This window comes from Arvicola amphibius, chromosome 11 (genome assembly GCF_903992535.2).
Source record: "Arvicola amphibius chromosome 11, mArvAmp1.2, whole genome shotgun sequence".
In the NCBI taxonomy this organism is placed as follows: Eukaryota; Metazoa; Chordata; class Mammalia; order Rodentia; family Cricetidae; genus Arvicola; species Arvicola amphibius.
In genome coordinates, this window is record NC_052057.2 from 4,803,324 (window position 1) to 4,825,651 (window position 22,328).

General features: G+C 39.8%; 1 protein-coding gene across 3 annotated transcripts in view; it reads right to left on the reverse strand.

The window, feature by feature from the left end:
* Window positions 1-9,926: 9,926 nt before the first annotated feature.
* The window catches only part of Pdgfc (platelet derived growth factor C), a 154,773-nt gene continuing 142,371 nt past the window's right edge, over window positions 9,927-22,328 (reverse strand). For 2 of the 3 annotated variants that reach the window (XM_038347723.1, XM_038347725.1), the window contains 3 exons: window positions 18,526-18,733; window positions 14,943-15,160; window positions 9,927-11,188 (listed from right to left, as the gene is read on the reverse strand). In XM_038347723.1, coding sequence (XP_038203651.1) covers window positions 11,072-11,188; window positions 14,943-15,160; window positions 18,526-18,733 — 543 coding nt within the window. In that variant the 3' untranslated portion in view covers window positions 9,927-11,071. The remainder of the gene's footprint in view (window positions 11,189-14,942; window positions 15,161-18,525; window positions 18,734-22,328) is intronic. The other variant, XM_038347724.1, reaches the window with a different exon arrangement.

The window sequence follows — 22,328 nt, forward strand, 5'->3', positions numbered from 1 at the left end:
CTGCTCTACCGAGAGTACCAGGTTTCGGCTCCCAGAAGCCACTCTGGGTGGTCCACAGACATTTGTGTCTTCAGTTTAGTAGGGGTTGTTATGTCTACACCCTCCAGCATCACCTGCACTTACATGCACATATACCCCACCACACACATACTCATATTTAAAATAATATAGAAATGTCTTGATTTACACCTCTTTGTTAAGCATGGGGAAAGAATAGATTTCATGTTTTAGTTTCTAAGACGTTGCCTCTCTAACTTTGTCTATTGATTACTGTAATGTGTCTCTCTACCCAGAGATCTCATTGGAGTTGGTTGTCTATTCATACTTTCCACAGGATGGTTCTATTCATAATTGAGTATTTGTTTGGTTTTTTTCCTTCCCTGGTATATCTTTACTACTAACTGCAACCCTGACACTAAGTAGTGGTCTGTCACTTAAAACAAAGGCCTGGACATATACCCAAAGAACTCCACAGCTTACCACAAATATACTTGCACGACCATGCTCATTGATGCTATATCCACAAAAGCAAGGGAATGGAAGCAGCCTAAATGTCTGTCAAGAGATGAGTAGATAATAAAATGTGATGACATTCTATTCCACTATAAAGAATAAGGAAATTAAGAAGTTTGCCAAGGACTGGTGAATTTGAGAAACATAATATTAAGAGAAGTGAACCAAATTCAGAAATATAAAAAGTACGTGTTCTCCCTTATATGTGAATTCTTAGTCTAGACTGAAGATCACATATGCACACACGCACGTGCGCACGCACACACACACGTATGCACACATACACTTACTCATGCACATTAGCATAATATAGGCTAAGTATGCAAATCGGTGTATGTAGATTAAGCCTAAAAACTGGGAAGTTGCTGCAATGAAAGTAAGAGTAGATGATTAGGAACAGAGGGATTGGGGGATAACAAAAGGACACATGGAATACAAAAGAGGAAAAATAGTCTTGGGGAACCAGGGGCAGGAGGGGTGTGGAAATAAGGAATGATAATCTACTAAAACAATCTTTGGTTGTAAACATGACCTGTATCCCTGTTTTGAAAATTAAATCATGAAACCTTTAAATAGTTAATTTTTCTTTTCTTACTGTATTTACTTATAAATTAGACCATTTAATATTACCGTAAAATGTATAACCTGTTTTTTCCTACGTAGGTGAAAATATACTTTTAGAAGATTGTTTCAAATTTAGCTCAGGAAATTATTATACTTTTTGTCCAAGATCTGTGGAACAATTTACCTTACAAATGAGAAGGTATTGAAATCCCAGGGGTCCCTACAAATGGGCAGAGTAGCCATAACATTCCCAGTACTAAGTAGCATTAATGATCTTTTCCATTAAGTGTTTCCAGACTGAAATGCAGAGTACATGTGTTTCTACAGACATATATCCTATCTAATTCCTAAGTATAAAGTGGAAATTATTTATTTTAGTAGAAAAATAGATGAGAAAAATAAAATTATTTTAGAATTGTTCCAATACCTGTTAGTGAAGTGTTTTTCAGCACCAGGGTCACAGCCGTGAAGAGAGCTGAACAGCACAAAAGGACATTCTGACAGTAACTCAAGGAGGGGCGTGCCTTACACAATACGCTTCAGAATGAAAATCACCTGGGAGACTTAAGACAATGCACACCTTGACCTCTCTTTTTTTTTTTTTTTTTTTTTTTTTTTTTTTTTTTTGTTTTTCGAGACAGGGTTTCTCTGTAGCTTTGGAGCCTGTCCTGGAACTAGCTCTTGTAGACCAGGCTGGTCTCGAACTCACAGAGATCCGCCTGCCTCTGCCTCCCGAGTGCTGGGATTAAAGGCGTGCGCCACCGCCGCCCGGCTTGACCTCTCCTTTTAAAAACAGTACTAAAATGAACTCTAGCCTGTCCCTGGTGTGTCTGCTTTGGAAAGGGAAGCACTCAAGGAAGGAACATTCTCTTTTATTTTTTTTTTTTCTCCTTTGAGAGAAAGGAGAGGAAAGGGGATGCTGGGAAGCTGGCTTCAGATGTAACATGGGAAGTGAGAAGTTGGAGCTGATGCTATCGGATGAAAGCATAGCCTCCAGGCCTTCACACTGAGTTATGAATAAGATCTGACTTGTATTTTCTCGGTCCTCCTTTCCTCTTGTGACAAACTGTAAGCTGAGACTGTGCCTTTGTTTCATGACTGCCCAGACCAGAATAATCACATAGAAACTATATTAATTATAGCACTATTTGGCCAATGGCTCATGCATATTTTTACCTAGTTCAAATATCTTAAATTAACCCATTTCTATTAACCTGTGTACTGTCACGAGGCTGTGGCTTACTGGAAAGGTTCTGGTGTTTTTTCCTTCAGCAGCTCCATGGCATCTGCCTGACTCTGCCTTCTTTCCTCCTCTGTCTCTACTTGGACTTCCTGCCTTGCTGTGTTCTGCTCTCCCGTTGACTAAAGCGGCTTCTTTATTAACCAATGGTAATAAAACATATTCAGAGCATACAGAGGAGAATCTCACATCAAGTAATGGATGCACGCATCTGCCTGGGTTAATCCCAGCCAAGCATCTTTTCTAAGAAAACTGAGTGGAATTTCTTCATCAAGCGTCCTTTTTCAACCAATTGCTCTTGTCCTCATTGTCCCAAAAGAATTAAAAATAAGTAAAAGATAGCCAAACTTTTGTTGTTGTTTTGTTTTGCTTTTGTTTCTTCAAGACTTGTTTTCTCTGTGTAATAGTTCTGGCTGTCCTGGAACTCACTCAGTTGACCAAATGGGCCTCAAACTCATAGAGATCCTCCTGCCTCTGCCTCATGAGTGCTGGGATTAAAGTTGCGCACCTCCACTGTTTCAAGTATATTTAATCCTTAAACTGGAGTTCATATTGAGAAAGAAATATTAAAAATGTGAAAATAGAGTCAAGGATCCCCCTCTTTCTACAGAAGAGCAGATGAAGGTCTGAACACCTGCACACCAGTTAACTATCAGGGGTTTCCTTAAAGGACTAGGGATTATGAAAATATCTTCTGTAGAAAAACAAGATAGAAAGAAAGGAGGGGAAAGGATTGAGAAAAGAAAGAGAGAAGGGGGAAATGGTTAGAGATTTGAGAAATAAAGAACATAGCCCATGTCCAGATTGGTAGAGCACCAGGGAGAATTAAGCCCTGGATTTAACTTTCAATGACACGTAAACTAAATGTGGTGGGAGACGTGCTTGCAGTTCATGCTCTTGTGAGATGAAGGCTGGACTGTAAGTTCAAGGTGATTCTTGGTTAAATAGCAAGTTTGAGGCCAACCCAGGCCCCATGAGATCCCTTCTAACTGAAAGAAGTTGAGAAAGACAAAGGCTGAGGGCACTAGGAGAAATCTGAGAGACATAATGATGGGCAAATGAGAATTAAATACATTGTATAAATGAATAAATTTTCAAAGAACAGATAAAATGTATAAAAAATCAAAGCAATATAAAATAATCAGGTTAGTGCTTCAACTGTAAAGATTATTTATTAATACATAAAATAGCGTCATGACTCCTATTTTTTTTAAACTGGTTTTAAATTTGTTAAATATTAACAAATGCTTTCTTACTAAATAGTGAAACAAACACTATAATTAGCAGAAGGAAGTTGATCATTTCAGCAGTGGGTTGGGCGTCAGTTAACCCACTCCTTCTTCACCAATGCAAGATCAGGTGCTTTGTGAATTGTTTTGTCTCTTTGATATTTTAGAAACAGTTTTTACCATTCATTAAGATTGTTTCAAAAAGTTGTATTTCTATGATTAAAACATTTCCCAACATAGATGGTGGTTGATTTTTTGCTGTTGTTATTTTGTCTTCTAGCCTATTTGAATATTTTTGTCTCTTGAGTTTCAAGCAAAAATATCTAGAGGACTCTATTACTACAAAAATAAAGGTGTGGTTGGCTGGGAATGGTACACACCTTTAATCCCAGCACTTGAGAGGCAGAAGCAGGTGCAAGTCTTTGAGTCCTAAGCCAGCCTGATCTACAAAGTGGGTTCCAGGACAGGCAGGGCTGTTACACATAAAAACACTGACCTGAGAACAAATAAACTAACTAAGTAAACACATAAATAAACTATCGGGGCTTAGGAAATGGTTGAGTGGATAAAGCAATTACTGTAGAAGTGGATTATTAAAACATGTGTACCATCATAGTACTCCTAGAGCAAGACAAGTGGTGGATCCTGGGATCCTCTGAGGCATCTGGCCACTACACTAGACTATACAGCTGTGCCAACAAATGGGAGAGGTCCTGCCTCAAACAAGGTGGAAGACTGAGGCTCACACTGCAGATTGGTCTCTGATGGTTACACGAGCACAGTTGCATGCGCGGGCCCACATTCACAAAAACAGACGTGTAAATAAATGTACAAATATGTGCACACACCAAGAAGCACGCAGAATATGCTCACGGTTTTAAGGAAGCATCCCGTGGTGCGATAGATAACTGTCATAGTGATGGATAACAGAGACTCCCTAACGCTTCTGTGGCTTCCACCTCAAAGCACTAGCTTCTCAGGTAAGCACCTGCAGGCTGCTTAGGCTAATTGAACTAGATTCCAAAGCAAGAATTAGACTCCGATGTGCACCTGGTGCTTGTCACAGCAGCAGAACCTGCTTGTGAGGAAAGCTTCTGTGAAAATGAGAACGTGTACTCATGTAAGTGTGACTGTAGTCTTTGCACACACATAGTCTCTGCCTGTGCTTTGATAAAAACGAGATGGTGGGAAGGCAGAAAGGGCACCCTCACCAGTTTTCAGCTTGGCAAAGGCAGCTATGGATGTGAAATGCTACCAAATGGGGCAGTACCGAGACCAGTGATGGCATCCTACCCTCTAGCTTTTTAGGCTACATACCAAGTGCAGGAAGCTAGAAAATACACTTTTAGATGATCTTTGTCTCACTTAATTCCTTGCTTTTGGAAGGCATTGTATTTTATATGCCTCAGGTGCAAAGAAAAAAAAAAGTAAAGAAAAAGAAAAACAAACCTTTTACTTCAGTTAAAAATAAAGGTGTCTCAAAACAAACCCAAAATTCATGAACCTGGAAAACAGACTGGTACAAATGGACAGGAATCAGGAATGGGAGAGAGACAAAAAAAAATGGTGGGGAGAGAGTAATAAGAATATATTACATACATGTACAGAGTTTTCAGATAACAAAAGCAACCAATAAAATATATAGAGGCAGTAAAATGCAGTTCTGTTGAGAAATAGTGCACATATGAAAATCACTTGCATCATCAGTGCTAGCGTAGCTCAGAATACTTCCACCAATCTCAAAAGAAATCCTGTTGCCATTAGCAACCACCTCCAATGATCCCTTCACCATATCCTTGCAAACTAATATGCTGCTTCTATGTATCAATCTATTGTTCTTTCGATTTACCTGTAAGTGAACTCACGTGGCACGCCATCTTTTATGAAAGGTTACTTCTGTGTAGCACGTTGTCGGGGGCTTCTCACTGGGATGCACTTACTCTATGTCATTCTTTCTTTTTGTATTTTTATGAATATTTAGTTTTTGGTGGAATAACTTGATAATATCCCATTGTTGGAACATAAAAAGCTCTATTCCTTATATTGGATGGGCATTGGATAGTTTCTACTTTGGGGATATTCTCAAAAGTGTGTTATGTGCTTTCTTGTTCAGGCATTTTGGCCATTTTGAGCTTCTGTCCAGGAATGAATGTTGAGTCATAGTTAAGCCCACATGGTCACATTGTTTTAAAACAGGGTTGCTTTATTGTCTTATCGGAAAGCTGTAAACTCTTTCTGCCTTCTGATCAAAGACATTGCTTACATATCACTTACACATAGTTTATTTCACTGTATGAATCACTTCATCTTGTTATGTCAATTCAAACACAAAGGTTTTTAATTTTCATTTCCTTGTTTATCTGTTACCTATTTTTGGTTCTTACACTTTTGTAATTTTACCTTAGAACCTTTTCCATGTCATAATGTCTTTTCTGGATTTACTTTGAGTTTGTCTCATCTTTGATATGGAAGGAATGTCTTAGCTTTGACTTTTTGGGTTTCGTGAGAATAGGAGCCACATTGCATGTGGGCATCTATTTGGCCCAGAATATTAGTCTACTCTTTCACTACCAAACCTGATTGGTATTCTTGTCACAAATCAACTGACTATAGCTGCAAGGGTTTATTTTTGCATCCTCGGTTCTACCGCATTGACCCATGTGTCTAACATTGCTAACCATGCCACAGCATTTCTGTGCCTTTGGAGCAAGCTCTAAAATCCTGAAGCTGAATCTGCTCATTTTGCCCTCCTATATTCAAGATTTATCTGTCAGCTTGTCTTCCCCACATTCCTCTACGAATCTGAGGAATATCTTATTAATTTCTATAAATGAGCCAGCTGGACTTAGATCTATAATTTAAAAAATGGCAAAGGTATTAATATTAAAACATAATCCCTAGGAAAGAGATACGACTCACCTTTAAATTTCTTACAGACTTATACTGGGCAAGATTTTCTGCACTGAGTTATTTAACAAATTGAGTCTGGCGTGGATACAAATGCTTGCTCAGGCAGTGCTTAAAAGATGAATCAACATTTTAGTAATTGCACAGGGAGTGAATAGGTAAATTCGGAAATGGAACTCAGGATGAGCATCGAGAGGAATAACAGTGTGTTCAGGATGCTGAGTGTTTGCTAAAACTGGTGTCTTAGGGCTGATGAGGCAGACCAATTGAAAAAGATGAACTATTAGATTACAAGTCGTTACAAGCATGGACATTTTTTTCTTCTTCAGAGTTTAAAGTCTGTTTTATTCTGACAGCAGTTTGTCATAAGTAACTGGGATATGACTGGTCCATAAAGGAATTGTGAATATTGACTTGAAAAGAAGTGGCATCAGGGAAGGCTGGTGTGATAATCATCAGCGAGAAAACCAACATAAAATCTCAAAACACTGACAAAGAGAAAAATAATTTTGTTACATATTTGCCTCCTCCCCCCCCCCGTGTGTGTGTGTGTGTGTGTGTGTGTGTGTGTGTGTGTGTGATGGCGCATGGATGGTGGTCATAGGACAACTTGTGGGAGTTGGCTCTCTTTCATCTAGTGGGTCACAGGACTTGCTTGCATCATGAGCAACAGACAAAAGTCCCCCTGCCGTCCTTACTTTGGCAGCTTCACTGATAAAATAGCCTTAACTGTGGAGAGCTGAGATGCTGTGGAAGTCACAGCATCTGTCTCTTGTGTCCTTTATCTCACAGCAAAAGGCAAGGTCACCAAACAGCCTTGGGGTTTCTGTGCCCCAACCTTTGCTCCATTTCATATCATTTACCCTCATGTAGACTCATTTCAACCCATTTATTAATACAAATTGTTAACCGGCTCCTAGTTTGATTCAGTGACTCATTAGGCATTGGTGAAAGAATAATAATAAAAATCCTACTTAGAGTCTCATTAATGTAGGACTCTAATGAGAAACCGAAACAAAGTAATTGTGACTTGGTACAACAATATTTATAGTTGAACTATATCTGTGAGTCTGTGTACGTGAAGAGAAGGGAAGCAAGACTGAGGGATGAATGGTGTTTGATGGGACACTCAGCAGGAAGCTACTGAGAAGGGTGTGTGCGGGAGCTGTGCTCCTTCGAGAAAGCAGTGTGCATTAGCGCATGTGTGAGCTAACGCTGGCATTTTTGGAAAACCACAAATATCCACTACAGCTGTGTCAGGCTTGATGGTGTAAAAGGAACAGAAAGTGGTAAACAGTGAGATTAGGAGGGATTTGGTGTGCCATATGAAGATTATAAAGGAATCTTGTGGAGTTCTATTGGGGAAATTCTACCCATCGTACATCATCAGTTTTGCTGAAGGGCCGTGCTCTTAGTGGTGTGGAGGATGGACTAGAGAGGACTGAGGCCAAAGACAGTAGACGGAGGGAATTGAGGCTGTTATACTAGAATGGGGGGAACCAGGATGCAGGGCCAGAAAGAAGGCAGCTACAGAAACGGGGATGAAGACACAAATGTGAAAGAGAAAAAGGCAGTTAATGAGATCTGCTGAGAGCGCAGGAAACAGGAAAATAAAGTAGGATGGTACAATTACATGTAAATAATAATAATAATAATAATAATAATAATTAATAATAATGCTTCTGAGAGTTCACTCGGCCTCTATATCAAACGTGAGAAGGAAGTAAAGCATGGAGGAAACCTATCTAGACAGCATCATTTTCTGAGGACAGGACCCACTATTTGGTCCTTTGCACATTTCCAAGGTACATACAAAGAATATTCGATGAGAAGGAGAAAGTAACAAGATGTAGAAACAAAAAATGAGGGCAGCAATATGGCTTCAAGTAACTGTTGCTCTTTTTCTTTTCCTTTCTTTTTTTTTAAATAAACATCACTATAGAAAATAGGCCTTTGCTCAGAAACAGAAGTCTGAGCCATGGATATGACATACCAAAAATGTTTGTGGTCAATAAAGTCAACACCTCATGGATTTATAAGAAACTGCAGTCATTTACTCTATGGACTCGTAGCTTCTCTTGGCTTTGGTAAACCCAGTGTTATGAGTGTAATTGGTCATAGGGAGTTAGGCTTGTCACTCACCCCTCACTCTCGGTGGTAGCGAATGGACTACCTACCTTTAGGATCACTTTTGACAACCAAACTAAACAATAAATATTTTAAAACATACATAGAAATGATAGAAACATCAAGGTAACTGGATCAAGTAGGTAATTCCCCGCAATTCATCCTAGTTCTTCTTGCTAGTAAGGCTTGTAAACTGCCAGTTATTTTGCACTTTCTACGAAGCTTGGTGAAGTTATTTCTGGGCCTTTATAGGGCTGGGACAAAAGGGCAAAAGATTAAAGAAATGAGATAGAGAACATGTTTATTTTTCATACTTGTTTCTCATGCGGTGGGAGGCAGGGCAGGACAGGCAGCAGCGGGAGGGCAGTCAATGGGTGCTATGTGGAAGCTCAGTCTAGAGGTACTGGGTCTGGACATGTGGTATTTCCATCAAGCCTAGGGCTGAGTGCTGAGGAAACCTGACCCCAAGAGATCTATGCCTGGAATTGAAGGACTCTGCTTTGAAATAGGCCACGTAATCCATAGACCAACCACTGCTCACTCCAGGCAGTTGTTGCTGCCGAAAATTAAGACAGGAATAGAAGCTTATGAAACCAGCCCCTAGCTTCATCTCATCATATAACTCACCACTAAACATTCTACAAAGCCAAGGTCACTGTCAGGTCGCATGTAATTCAATCAATCTGGAATCACTATTAACACCACAGGAAAAAAAAAGAGCCATCATGACATCACTACAAAAAGACATTAGGAAGAAAAGGAAGGCAGGGGAGGCTCAGCTGAAAGGCTTTCTCTTCCATGTATTCTGGACTGACAGATACTTTTGTATATGGCAAATGATGGTAACTTAGGACTTCACGATCTTCACCTCCTTGGACACCAAGAGACCAGCGTGTCCACACATATGCACATGGGAGCACTCGCATACAGGCACACACGCACATGTGTGCACACACCCACACACAGACAAATGCTTCTACTTATCCCCAAAATAGCCAAATTCTTTTATTTGATGATTCAATACATTTTAACTCAAATAGTCACCACATAACCTAGGCACAGTTTTAAGCATTTTACAAGCAATTATAATGTTGATCTTCTTGTCAACTGATAAAGAGTACAGTAAGTGAATGAATGCCTTAAATGATATACTTCTGTACATAAAAATATCCATGTATTCCCACAGGTGTATGAAGCAGAGTTTACAGGTAGTAAACACCTAGCATCACAATAAATAGGATGTGTCCATACAGCACAGCACAGCACAGCACAGCACAGCACAGCACAGAGCACTGGCCCTGGCAGTGGTCGCTCTGTTTCAGGAAGGTGCCTCTGTGGTTAGGTGCCTCTGTGGTTCTCTGAGCTCCGCTCCTATTTCCCACAAAAAAGTGTTAGATTAGGCATGACTCCATGTGCATGTATACACATGTTCCGTTTAATTTGTATCTCTAATAGCAGAAGTGGGAATTGATAATAATTCAGGTGTTATCAAGATGTCCCCTCTACCTGTCAATTCTATTGACTTTCCCATTCCATCATTTCAAATCCAGATGATGCTTCTAAACTCTAGCACCATACAGGAAGGAAATACATGTGTTTCTGTCAGAGCAACAAGATTATATATCCTCTTTGTTCCTCTGGCTATAACAATTTTTTTAGAAAAAAAAATTTATCAAGCTAAAAATAATTGATCTATGTTGTCATAAAAAAGAATATTAAATACCTTTGGTAAAAATAGAAATATTTAACAAGATTAGAAAAGCCAACAGTTATAATGTCAAAAGGAGAATATAAAAAATGTACACAATGAGACACAAAGAGCACCTCAGAGGGAGGGGAAGGGAAGGCCGCTTTTCCGTGCAGATGTGCTTCCTCCAAACCATGACTGAATTTCTCTTCTTCCAAACGCTGAGAAGTTACCACGGGTGGAAAAGCCAGTTTTTCCTATCAGCACATTTAACTCATAGCAACATAGCTGCTATATCTAATAGGCGAGTTTGTAGAACATACACCATTCAGATTTGTATATGCAAACATGAGGGAAAACCCAAGTTTTTCTACGTTGTTCATGATCAACTGTGCGTGTTCACCATTTTCTTGTGCTGGCATCGCTTGCTCACTTGCCCATGTGAAGACAACTAAACTGTAGCACGCTGTCAGTGGGAAAGAAATGCTGTCACTCCAGAGCTTGCTAGTGATCTCCAAACGCTTCATTTGTCTCTGTGGTTGAAGACCTCTTCCACCCTTTGACTGTCCTCAAGAAAGCACTGCTGTGTAACTGCTGACCCCTCCTGGGGCCTCTTCACGCAGAACACTATCCAGTCCTGCAGATGGAAGGCCGCTGAAGTAGACAATTGGGATTTTGGATGGAGACAATGAGTAAGATCTTTATCACAGCCAACGGTCCTGTGGCAGATGCTGGTGGGGATGAAGGATGCTAGTGGGGGATCCAGGATACCAGTGGGGAAGGGGGCTGCTGCGGAGGATGCAGTTACCCGCCTGTGTTTCCTTTGCACACACAGTCACACTCCTCATGATGCTCCAGGGCCACGTCAGTGAGTGACTTATGCAATCCCTTGACTCCAATTTTTGGTCTCAACTGAAGGACCTATAAGGGAATAAATAGTCATGTTTAAAAATCTTTATTTTTCCATGTTTGACATCAAGGACAAGTAACACTTCAAACAAAACGACACAAAATGAAACAAAATATAACAAAACAAAGCACGACCTTGGAACCTAAAAAAGACATGCTTCGGTGTCTCATAGAGAAGTTGTATACACAGTCCTCCACCCTCGTCCCCAAGTCATCCACCACTGTCATTTTATTAAAGAAAAGGTGTGTTAATGGCAAAACGTTCAAAGCAAATGGCACCCAGAATACAGAAGAGCTCTCAAACTGAAAAACTCACCATGTGCCTACTACCTCTAGATGCAATCCTACAAGAGACAATTTCACCTCGAATATTCTGAAACCACTAATGCACAATTTGTTTTTCTGTAGGTTTAGCTTCTTGTTTTAATTCATTTATTCACACACTGCACAAATATTCACACTTGACACAACACACTCAACCACGGATGTCATGTGGAAAGAAACTCGATCACCTCACAGCTGAGCCTGCCCAATTAGGCCACTCATCAGTTCTCTTGGCTACACTTCAAATCCTCTGTAAACTTGAGGAGAGGGATTAGATGTCCTTCATAGACATCGTGACCAGCCACAGCTAAGTTTCTGCTGCTGGATCTTACTGGGCATCTCTAAAGAGGCTCAGCAGTAACAATGATGCCCCTATTAAATGAACCTATTCACAGTTTAGAGTGTTCAGGTTTAAATAAAAAAATATAGGTGCCAAATTAAAAATGTGTCATTATAGCATGGTGACTAAAGGATCTAGCTGTGTATTCTATTAAACATATCTGAAGTATTGGGCGCTCAACATTTCTTATGACAGAAACTATGAATTCTAAGAATTATGTTGCTTGGTTTCTGAGCAAAGACCAGAGCACACAATAACATAAAAGTTTCATTTTCTCTGCTTTCCATGTATAACATAGATAACTCCATGAAGTGACCATGGAAATTCCCCATTCCTATATGATGTCCTTAAACCACTGAGACCCAAGTCTTCTGTTTAGCTGAAGACTTACAAAACTCTTAGAAAAGGAGACTGAATGCTTAACTTTTGGAGCACACAATTCTATCAGAGTTTAATTAGCTCACATTCTTTGGATACTTACTGTGCTCCCGCTACCATAACAATGTGTTTATACACTTTAACTCGCAACAATCCGATGAAGTAATCTACAGCTATTACTTTCCTTTACACATGGGTGAATAGATTTAGGCACGCTGAGGGAAATAGTTATTTGCGCCTAGACCAAAGATGAGTTATTAAAAGTGGAACAATAGATAACAAATGAAGGAATCCTCACAGCACCCATTGACCTGCAGCTTATTTAGCAGCTTGCTTTCCTGAGAGACAGGCTTCAGGGTCTGACCATGTGTGTCAGAACTGCAGAGCTCTGAGAGCTGTTTTCTCAGGCTATTGCTTTCCGTAATTCTGAGGTGGAAGTCAGTATGTTCGTATCCTTTTAATTGCAATAATGACTATCTAGATAATGGGATGTTGTTTTATGTCACAAATAACGGTGTTTTAAATCAGCTGGGGTGTCATGAATTATAAAGTTGACAATGGTATTATTCCTTATCATATTCTTGCTTCATGCTTGTTTTCTTTGCCTGGAATACGATTTTTTTTAACTTATTAGCATCAGATAGCATCAGAATAGGCAGTGCCATCATTCTCTCCCCCCCCCCCCACATGTTTCTACATTCAGCAGTAAAGAGCCACAGTCTAACAGGTGACCTTCCTTTACAGCTTGGACCATGGGACCAAGTTGTATCTCTGCCTCCACCTCCCTGACTCTCCTAAGATACATCTTCTAAGTATCTTCCAAAGGAGCAGAAGGCTCCCCCTCCAGTCACTTTCAAGAACAGGATAAGAAATTCCAGAACAGGGAGAGGGAATTTAGGTATCAGAGGCAGGCAGATTGTCTACAGAGTCAGTTCCAGGACAGCCAAGGCTACACAAAGAAACCCTGTCTCAAAAAAACAAAACAACAACAAAAAATGAACCATTTGAAGGAGTGCTTCACTTGGGCCTTACTCCGACGGTACAGTGTTTACCAAGAATTGTGAAAAATTGGGTTCACTCCTGTTTTGCTTTAATAGGAAATGTCCCCTGCAGACTCCTGCATTAGACAATTAACAGCTGATGGAGTTACTTGGCTCTAAGTGAAAGGAATATTATAAAAGCTGAGCAATTGTCACAGCCTCGCAGGGACTCCAAGAAGCATATGCACCTGGAGCAGATATTGTGATGCTGGTCTGATGACATCTGGAAGCAGGTGCTGTGGGAACACATGTGGAACAGGTAGGATCACTATAAATGCAGTCCTACTGAAATTACTGGGTGCCAGTTTTAGACAGTGCCTTCAAAAAGGAAGGTAACTACTTTCAAATATGGTGCTAAAGAAAGGTCTGGGATATGACCAGATTTTATCAAGATTATGTATCTAGTAGGAAGACACAAGTTAATGGTAGATCGAAGTGGAAGTAGGGTCACTTGTCTTCTGCAGCCTCCTGATTTCTCCTGAACTTTCGAAACCATTAACATAGAATTGTTGAGATCACAAAATTGATATAGTATAGTTTATTGAGGAAGTATATTTTATGACACCATGTCACGTAGAATCAAGAGTCAAGGGTTGCAGTGATATCATAATGCACATGAATAATTGTTCTTTGGGGCACAATTAGAAATAATGGAATAGAGTTATACAAAAGTCAAATCAGAGGGTTAGACTTAAGTGTAAAAAATTCTATCAATTAAATCTGAATCACCAAAAGAATATTTTCTCTGGATACACGCACACACACACACACACACACACACACTGGTAGAGATAGTAGGATATACTCAGGGTATTCTAGTATGAATGAGTCCAGTCTTTCTGTATTGCTCATGTTAGTCTTGAATTCTGGACTAAAGTGATCTTCCTTCCCTGCCCCCAAGTAGCTGGGACTGCAAGGGTGTGGCACTAAGCCTGCCTCTACTCAGGAATATTTTAATATGATGGATCCCAAGGCTTTATAGGGTAGTAGTTACTAATACTTCAGATTATGCTTTCATGAAGTAAAATATCAAAATTCATAAAACATGAAGTATGTTGTTTGAGGCAACAAGTATAAGATAAACATGACCCTAACTATGAATATGTTCTCATAATATTTATGGTATGGCATTGATCAAATGTAAAAACAGTTATCAAAGGTTTCATTGCTCAAAATTAGACAGTGAACTGTTTCTCAGCTTGTCTTTAAACTATTCGCTTTCAATAGTTTGAGAATAAATCATAGTTGAAAAGTTTCACACTCCTTTTCCTTAGAAAAGATGCTATCTGCTCGATAGAAGAAATAAGTGTTTTGTATGATTGGGGCTGGGGTTATAGCTCAATAATGGGGCACTTGATAAACATACACAAATTCTGAGCTTAAACCCCATATCACAGAAAACAACACCAACAAAGACAGATCAAAAACAAGCAAACAAGCAAAAAACTCAAAACGTCCTGATCAGCGATGATCCAGCACTACACAACGTCTTTTTGAATTTTCAGTGTCAGTGTCTTAAAATTAAAAACCCTGAATTTAAAGTGAAAATATTTTTCGACCTGGTACTTAGCTTTCCAGCAATGGGAGCATGTCCTTCCCAAACACCAGTGTATCTTAGGTTCAGCCATTTGGTTTTAGGAAACAAAATGTCCTACAGAAACCACAAAGAAGGTGATGAACTTACCTCATGGTACTTTTTCATAACTTTACGCGGGACACACTGACATTCATTGCAGTTGTGGAGGCAGCAGGCACAATTCCCTCCACAGCGCTTAACCAGGAGACAGCCTGGCCAGAAGATGGTATCTGTCCTCTTCAGTTCTTCCCGGATGGACACCGAGAAGTTCCGAGGTGTGCAGCTGTAGAGCCTCACCTCCTCTTTGAGAAGGTTGAGGTTCACCACTAAAGGGCATAGAAAAAAGCAAGCGGGAAAATGACTCTTGTGCTTCCAGCCTGCCTCCACTGCTCAAAGCTCTTCTTATAAAAAAGACCTGGTTATTCCATGAATGATAACTTTAACAATATCCCTTTTTATTTTAACTAGGTTGTATGGCTCACCAGCTCACAAACTGGACTTTCTGTTTCATAGTCTACAAAGCTTCATTATGATTTAGTGACCAATGAAGAGGTGGCATTGTGCCATATGAAGGAGAGAGCCAATGAAAGAGTTGGGAACTATAAATAGGAAACTTTATATAGAGAAAAGGGACTACAGCTTTTAACCTTAGTCAGAAAGCAGACAAAGAGAGCATTGCAGGGAAGAATAGCAAATAAGAGAGTAAAAAAGGTCAAAAAATAAAAAAATATATGTATTTTTTACTCATTAGGAAATTATAGTTTTGAGTATTTAACAATTTCACCTGCAAAGGAACGCAGGAAAGCAAAGCTTTTAAAAAACTGAACGCAAATGAGTCCATTGTTTCAGGCTCCCTGTGAAGACCAATCAAGCATCACTAATAAAGTTAATAGGATCGCTATGTTAATGAGGCCGCTGATGCTGCTGCATTCCCCCTTGCTGAATGATTCTGGTATAGATACAACACTATTTGATTTTAAGGCTGTGTGTGATTTGATTTGCTTCTTTTCTCTAGAAAGCTATGATATCTGGACTGGGTGGGAAAAGGCTTGTGTGGGTGGACAACGCATAGGCTCATTGCCACAATTTGTAAGGTCTACCCAAATCTTCTTCAGAATGTGAGTAAAGCCCCCGTTTTTAAAGGAAACCCGCCCACCACACATACGTTAACACATGCTCTTTCACAAAGTTAGAAAGGGGAGTGCATATGTTCGGCTTAAAATGTTTACTTAACCACAATAAAAGGCTAGGGTAGATTTCCCAAGTGTGCTCTTGTACCTGCTCCGATGTGAAAATTTAAACACACTTTCAAATCCACTTCCACTCATTTATCATGCTTGACTCACGAGTCAAAAGTCCCTTTGAAAGTACTGTTCAGCATGACTGAGAAAATACCTTCTTTAAATTTTCTTTCTTTTTCTCTTTCTTTTCTGTAGCCACACAATATGAATGAAAACTCTGACTTAGAGCAAGGGCTCTAAAGAAAATAAGACAAAACACCCTTAAGCTTTTCCAGAAAGGATAACACTGACAAAAATCAGGGCACATTTGACTTTGTGAGCTGCTCCTTCTCTTTCAGATATTCAATCCTGAGCTATCATGTTACAGTAATGCAATCTCAGGGTGGTCTTTCTAAAACGAATGTGCTAACATCGTGATATGTTTATTCTGGGGGAAATCTATTTCAAGGTCTAATTAGACACTTTTGAAAGTATTTCCCTGTCCCTTTGCAGAAAGACTCTTGCAGGGAAGTTGACTCGTCATAAGATCCTAGCCTTTACTTGCGTTGTAGTGTGTTGTTGTGTGGGAGCGGCAGGCTGCATTCCTGCATAGCTCCCACATAGCTAGCTTCACCCGAAATAATTACATGGAAACTGTATTCATTTAAACACTGTCTGGCCCGTTATCTGTAGCCTCTTATTGGCTAATTTTTATATCTTGTTTTAACCCATATTTAGTAATCTGTAGCACCACGAGGTGGTGTCTTACCGGGAAGGATCTTAGCCTGCATCCATCTCCGAGAGGAGAGCTATGGCATCTGCCTGAGGCATCTGCCTGATTCTGTTTTCTTTCTCCCACAATTCTGTTTTGTCTACTCCACCTACCTAATTTTCTGTCCTATTAAAGGGCCAAGGCAGTTTCTTTATTAACCAATGAAAGTAACACATAGACAGATGACCCTCCTCCATCAGTGTGTAAAGTCCTAAAAGAACACATGACTTTTCTAACACTTACTGTCTGCTTGAAAACCTAATTTTATAGGCAAACTGAACAGAGTTCTGACAGTGAAGGTGTTAAACAAATACGTTAAAGACCCGGATCAACACCGGTTTCTTTGCAGTAGAAGTTAGCAGATCTATGAGCTGCAGACAGGCATGGGGATCAAGGTTTAAAGGCTTGGGTTCAAAGGAAAGGTTTTAGGCTGGAATTCAGAAACACTTCTCCAAAACTCCGTGTATGTTTAAAACCAGTTTCTCACTCCTGCTCCTTACGGGTGCACCTCACAACCTAATTTGTATTGCTAAGAAAGGTGCAGTTCACGGGATGTTCAGCTACTCCTGCAAATCTTCAGCTTCCTGTTTCTGCCTACAGAAAAGGGAAGTGCCTCTGTAATTTACTCATTGAGATCAGATCTGATAAATACGCAGCAGCATTCAGCCTGTGAACAGGATTCAGCTGTCCATGCCCTTGAACATAACCACGTTTAAACACTTGTGAAAGGAAACTATGTCCGTCGGCATAGCGAAATACCGGGGCTGGGCAGGTTCAAACGTGACCTGCTGAGATGAAAGCTCACGCTCAGGAAGGCTGCAAGGGCGGGAAGGAAAGGCAGGAATCAAGTTTCTCTTTACAGGCTTTAGGAGAAGATTGGTGCAATCTGCTACGGTGAAGAGCTCAAATGAACTAAGCACTGTTCCTTCCACGTAAATTCCTAACTGCCAGTCTAGTCTCTAAAGTAGTCGTGAGCTTCTGCTTCTGACAGACTGTGACAGAGTTAATTTCCTTGTTTCTTCTCTCTGTTGTTCTTTGAGTTAGCTCCAGCTCTTCCCATGTTCCCATTTGAACTAGCTAACTTCACTGAAAACTTGGTTAATATAACTACTATTTTTTTCTAAATCGTGGGAGATTAGGTTTAATTATCAGAACTTTTGCTCCTAAAAGTTAAGTCAGTTTGGCCAAAAGTGATGGTTTCAAAGAAAAATTCCCACTTTACGTTCTATTGCTGTGAATCCGGCCTTATCAACGTGAACAGTTATAATTTGCCCTACTCTGTAGAACTTTCTAGATTTACAAAATGAATACATCCCTGACCCCAGGAATACACAGTAAAAATGACTTCTAAAAAACATCGCCATTTTTTAACCCTAAACCTAATTTTTCATCTCTGATCTTTTCTCTTGAATCCCAAAATGTAGATTAGCAATGATTCTCATCAAACCGAAAGGAGTGCTCCATCAGAAAGATGTTTGATAAGAAGAGACTGGTGTTTTCAGCAGAAGTGTCTCTTGACTTTCCTCTTGTTTACATTCTAGTTTAATACATCCTGTGCTTAGCTGATACTAGGATGGGTTGCTTAAGCCTATCACCAAAGGCATTTAAACTCTCCCTTTGGGAAACTGTGGCAAATAAATCTGAAAACTTCAGGCACCAAGAGAATCAAATGAGGCTCTAACCTGAAGAGAAAGCTTACCTTTGGTTCTTTTCCCATAAAGAAAAGCTTTGCCCACCACCTGCCGTGATGGCTTATACAGGCTGTCCAAGTCCGTCTGCCACCGGTCAGGCTCTAGATATCGAATCAGCTCTTCCAAGGTACTGAAGGCCGTCACAGCATTATTGAGCAGGTCCAATGACAAGGCTGAGGGATGGAACACCGAAGGACTTGTGGTTTCAGTGACCTGCTGAAAGTAAAGTAAATCTCTCGTTAACTCTCCTTTTCTTTTCAGTGTATACATCAAGATTCTCAGCTGTAGCTGGAAGAACACGGAAAGCAAAGCTACTTCCAAACCATTTTGAAGCAGAGTCTATTGGTATATAGCTATAATACCACAACGCAGAAGAAGGCTGAGACAGGATCTAGGATTCATTTATGATATTTTATTTATTAACAAAAGGAGAAGCAAAGCGAAATGCAACTGTTTTTCAAAACTCTATGTAGATGAACTTTGAGCAATGGTCTGTAAGGAGTGAGACTCTTCTATCTCCACAAACTGAGGTTGATGTTGTAGACAATTAAAAGTGTGTGCACTATGTGTTAGTCCATGGCTCCCCATGAGCCCAATACCAGGTATGGCTTATGGGTTTAAACATTCAAACAGACAAAAAGATGAAAGCTCTAAACACCTAAATACAGGTCTAAGATATATTAAGTCTTTAGAAAAGGAAAGCATGCTCTTCTCATTCCCATAACTAAAGAAAATCTTCAGTTCTCTGATTCAGAAAGCACAATGACTCCAAAAGTATTAAAAATAAAACTTAACCATGGAGTGCTGGGTTCTAATTGGGAGAGATATATCAGATGCCCTCCTCACCAGACTCTGGGATCATTGAAGAGGTGGCAGAAAGATTATAAGAGCCAGAGGCTCTGAGCATCTGCAGTGAAACGCATTTGATAGACATGAGAAGGCTATTGCACACATGAACTCACAGTGGCTGTGATAGCACTCACAAGGCCTACACAGGATCAAACCAGCCCAGATGCCAGCATAGATGAGTGAGTTCCCATGAAGTTCCATCACCTGCTGAGTAACTGTTGGCAACTGATGGCTGTGAGAGGCGAATAGTCAGTTTCCTTAAGGGATGAAGTCCCATAGAGGCTATGTATGCTCCAGAAGATGGATAGATATATAGATAGGTAGATGGATATAGTTAGATATACAGATATATAGATATAGCTATATAAACATGTATACAGAGAGAGAGAGAGAGAGAGAGAGAGAGAGAGAGAGAGAGAGAGAAGGAGGGAGAGAGAGAGGGAGGGAGGAAGGGAGGAGAGAGAAAAAGCATATGAAGTTAGGAGGGAAAATAGGAGGATGAACAGGAGAATAAGAGAGGAGGGAGCGGAGGTGAATTTTATCAAAACACATTCATGTATGAAATTCTCCAAAGTACCGTTAATGATATCTCCATAGATCAAACATAGACTCACAATGAAAACTCTTGTACATTGTATCAACTTTCAACTTATTTTACACTTTTTACCTTCCTTAACTTAGAAAATGGCCTAGCAGGTAATGTATGATAAAGTCAGAAGAATTTAAAATATCTGGTAGAAGAGATGGCTTTGAGGTTAAGAGAATATACTGCTTTTACAGAGGACCAAAGTTCGAATCCCAGTGACCACACTGGGTAGTTCACAATCTTTTACAACTCCAGCTCCAGGGCACTGTCATCTTCTTTCAGCCTCTGGAAACAACTGCACTCAGGTACCCATGTACACAGATAGAGAAGGGGAAAGCAATTCAAACATATACTGAAAACCTATAAAAGTGAAAAATGTACCTTTACAAACTAAACCTCTAAAGATCAATTTGAGAAATTGCCCTACCTGCTTTTAAAATACTAGATTCGTCACACAGAATTAAGAACACAAGGCAGACACAGGGAGAATGCCTTAAAGTCATGACAGCCAGTAGGCTAGTATATAGAATGTCTCAAAAGAGAAATTAATCGGATGGAAGAAATGAGCAAGCTGCAGAGAAAACGTGGAATGATCTTTAAGTTTAGAAAATACAATAAGACCTGTTAATTCATGCAGAACAAAGTAAGGTCATCTTTGCATACGAAACGAGAGGAGATGATACTGCTGCCCACATGTGGTTTAGAAAAGGATATGAATGTGTTTTTGATGGGGTAAGTGAACTGGAATTCCTGAACTGTGCCTAGAGGAGGGAGCGCATGGGAGCACGCCTCTTCAGAGCTGAAGCTGAGTTCAGTGGAGACCAAAGACTGGTGCACAGCTTATCTCTATAATTAAAGGAAGTGCAAACACATCCATCGCAATGTTACTTGGAACAGAGAAATAATGGAGGCAATCTTCATACCCACGTAGAGAAGAATTCACGAGGCCGTTATAAATGAAAGCAGGAAACAAAATAAGTTGGCAACTTCAGGAAAGGGGAGGAAGTTTGAATATCTTTTATCACAAAGAGTAAGGTTCACTTTTTTTTGTTCAATTTTAAACGCTAACTCAAGGTAAGATGTGCCGTATCACAGTTAAAGTGAAAACGAGGAATGAACAAATGCTCGGTTTTCTGCCAGTGTGAATGCCATGACTTATCCAAGTCAACGCAGGAGGAGGAAAATCTAGGAAGACATTTGTGTGGTTTGATGCTGATTTATGATGATATTTAAAATAATGAAAATGTGAAAAAGATAAGCTTATATCTATTTCACATTTTCATGATCTGTTTTTATTCAAACTAAAGAATGATGGAAAGCCAATTAAAAGGACATCTTTCAAGAATTTGTACTAACAAAAGAAACAATAAAAGTTATCCAAAAAAATAACCTCAATAAATGGTGATTTCAATATGTATCAATTAAAACAAAATAAGAATGTGACAATAATGTCAAGGAATGAGAATGGGTGTTTTTTTGTGTTTTCTCACATTTTCCTCTTATTTTCAGTTTTTTTTTTCTATTGCAACCATTGATTTCTTTGGGAAATCCAATGAAAACAGCAATATCTCTTATAATAAAGCCCCATTGTATCTGATCTCTTTCTCATTGGCAGTTTATCCAAATCTGAGCCTACCCGTTGAAGACACGCTCACTCTGTTCCCTTCAATCCAGTCTCTTTCTATCGTTGTACACTTGCCCTAGACTCTGCCCATGAGAAGGGGCGCCCACATGCCCTGCACACTCTATTCTCCGTTTTACTGATGGACACAGATTCAAAACAGATTTTCAAAAAGCCATCCCATCCAGGCATCCATCTGCAGCAGCCCCGACTTCCCTAACCTTTGTATTCCTTAACAATTGTGTTCATTTGAGAGTCTCTCTGTAAGCACCTTATGGGCCCCTTGTTTGAAAGGCAGAGACTCTTCTAGACACGGAAAACAAACAGCACTCTTCCTTGGGCAGGGATAGCCCTTCCAGAAACACTAGGCTTTGTGAGTTTAGATCCCTCCCACAACTACCAGATTGTGGTTGGTGTCACATGGTATGACTATCAGTAGTGTAGTCAACAGCCTCAAAGATACAAAGCAAAATGTACATATTTATTTGATATGAAAACTCCAAAGTTTTATAATCTATGTTCACAAAAAAACATGATTTTTTTCCAAAGTCAGGCAAAATGTATATATTAGAGTGCCAGATGGAAGAGGTTGTGTGAACAGTGATTTAAACTGTGTACCGCTGACTGCCCTGCCAGGTTATCAGTTCTTATGCTGCCCTCAGGTCTGTTGGAATCCGTGTAGAGAAGCCACAGTTAGAAGCAAGGTTATAGTCAATAGCATCAAACACCCAAAACAGTTCTGTAGTATTGGACCC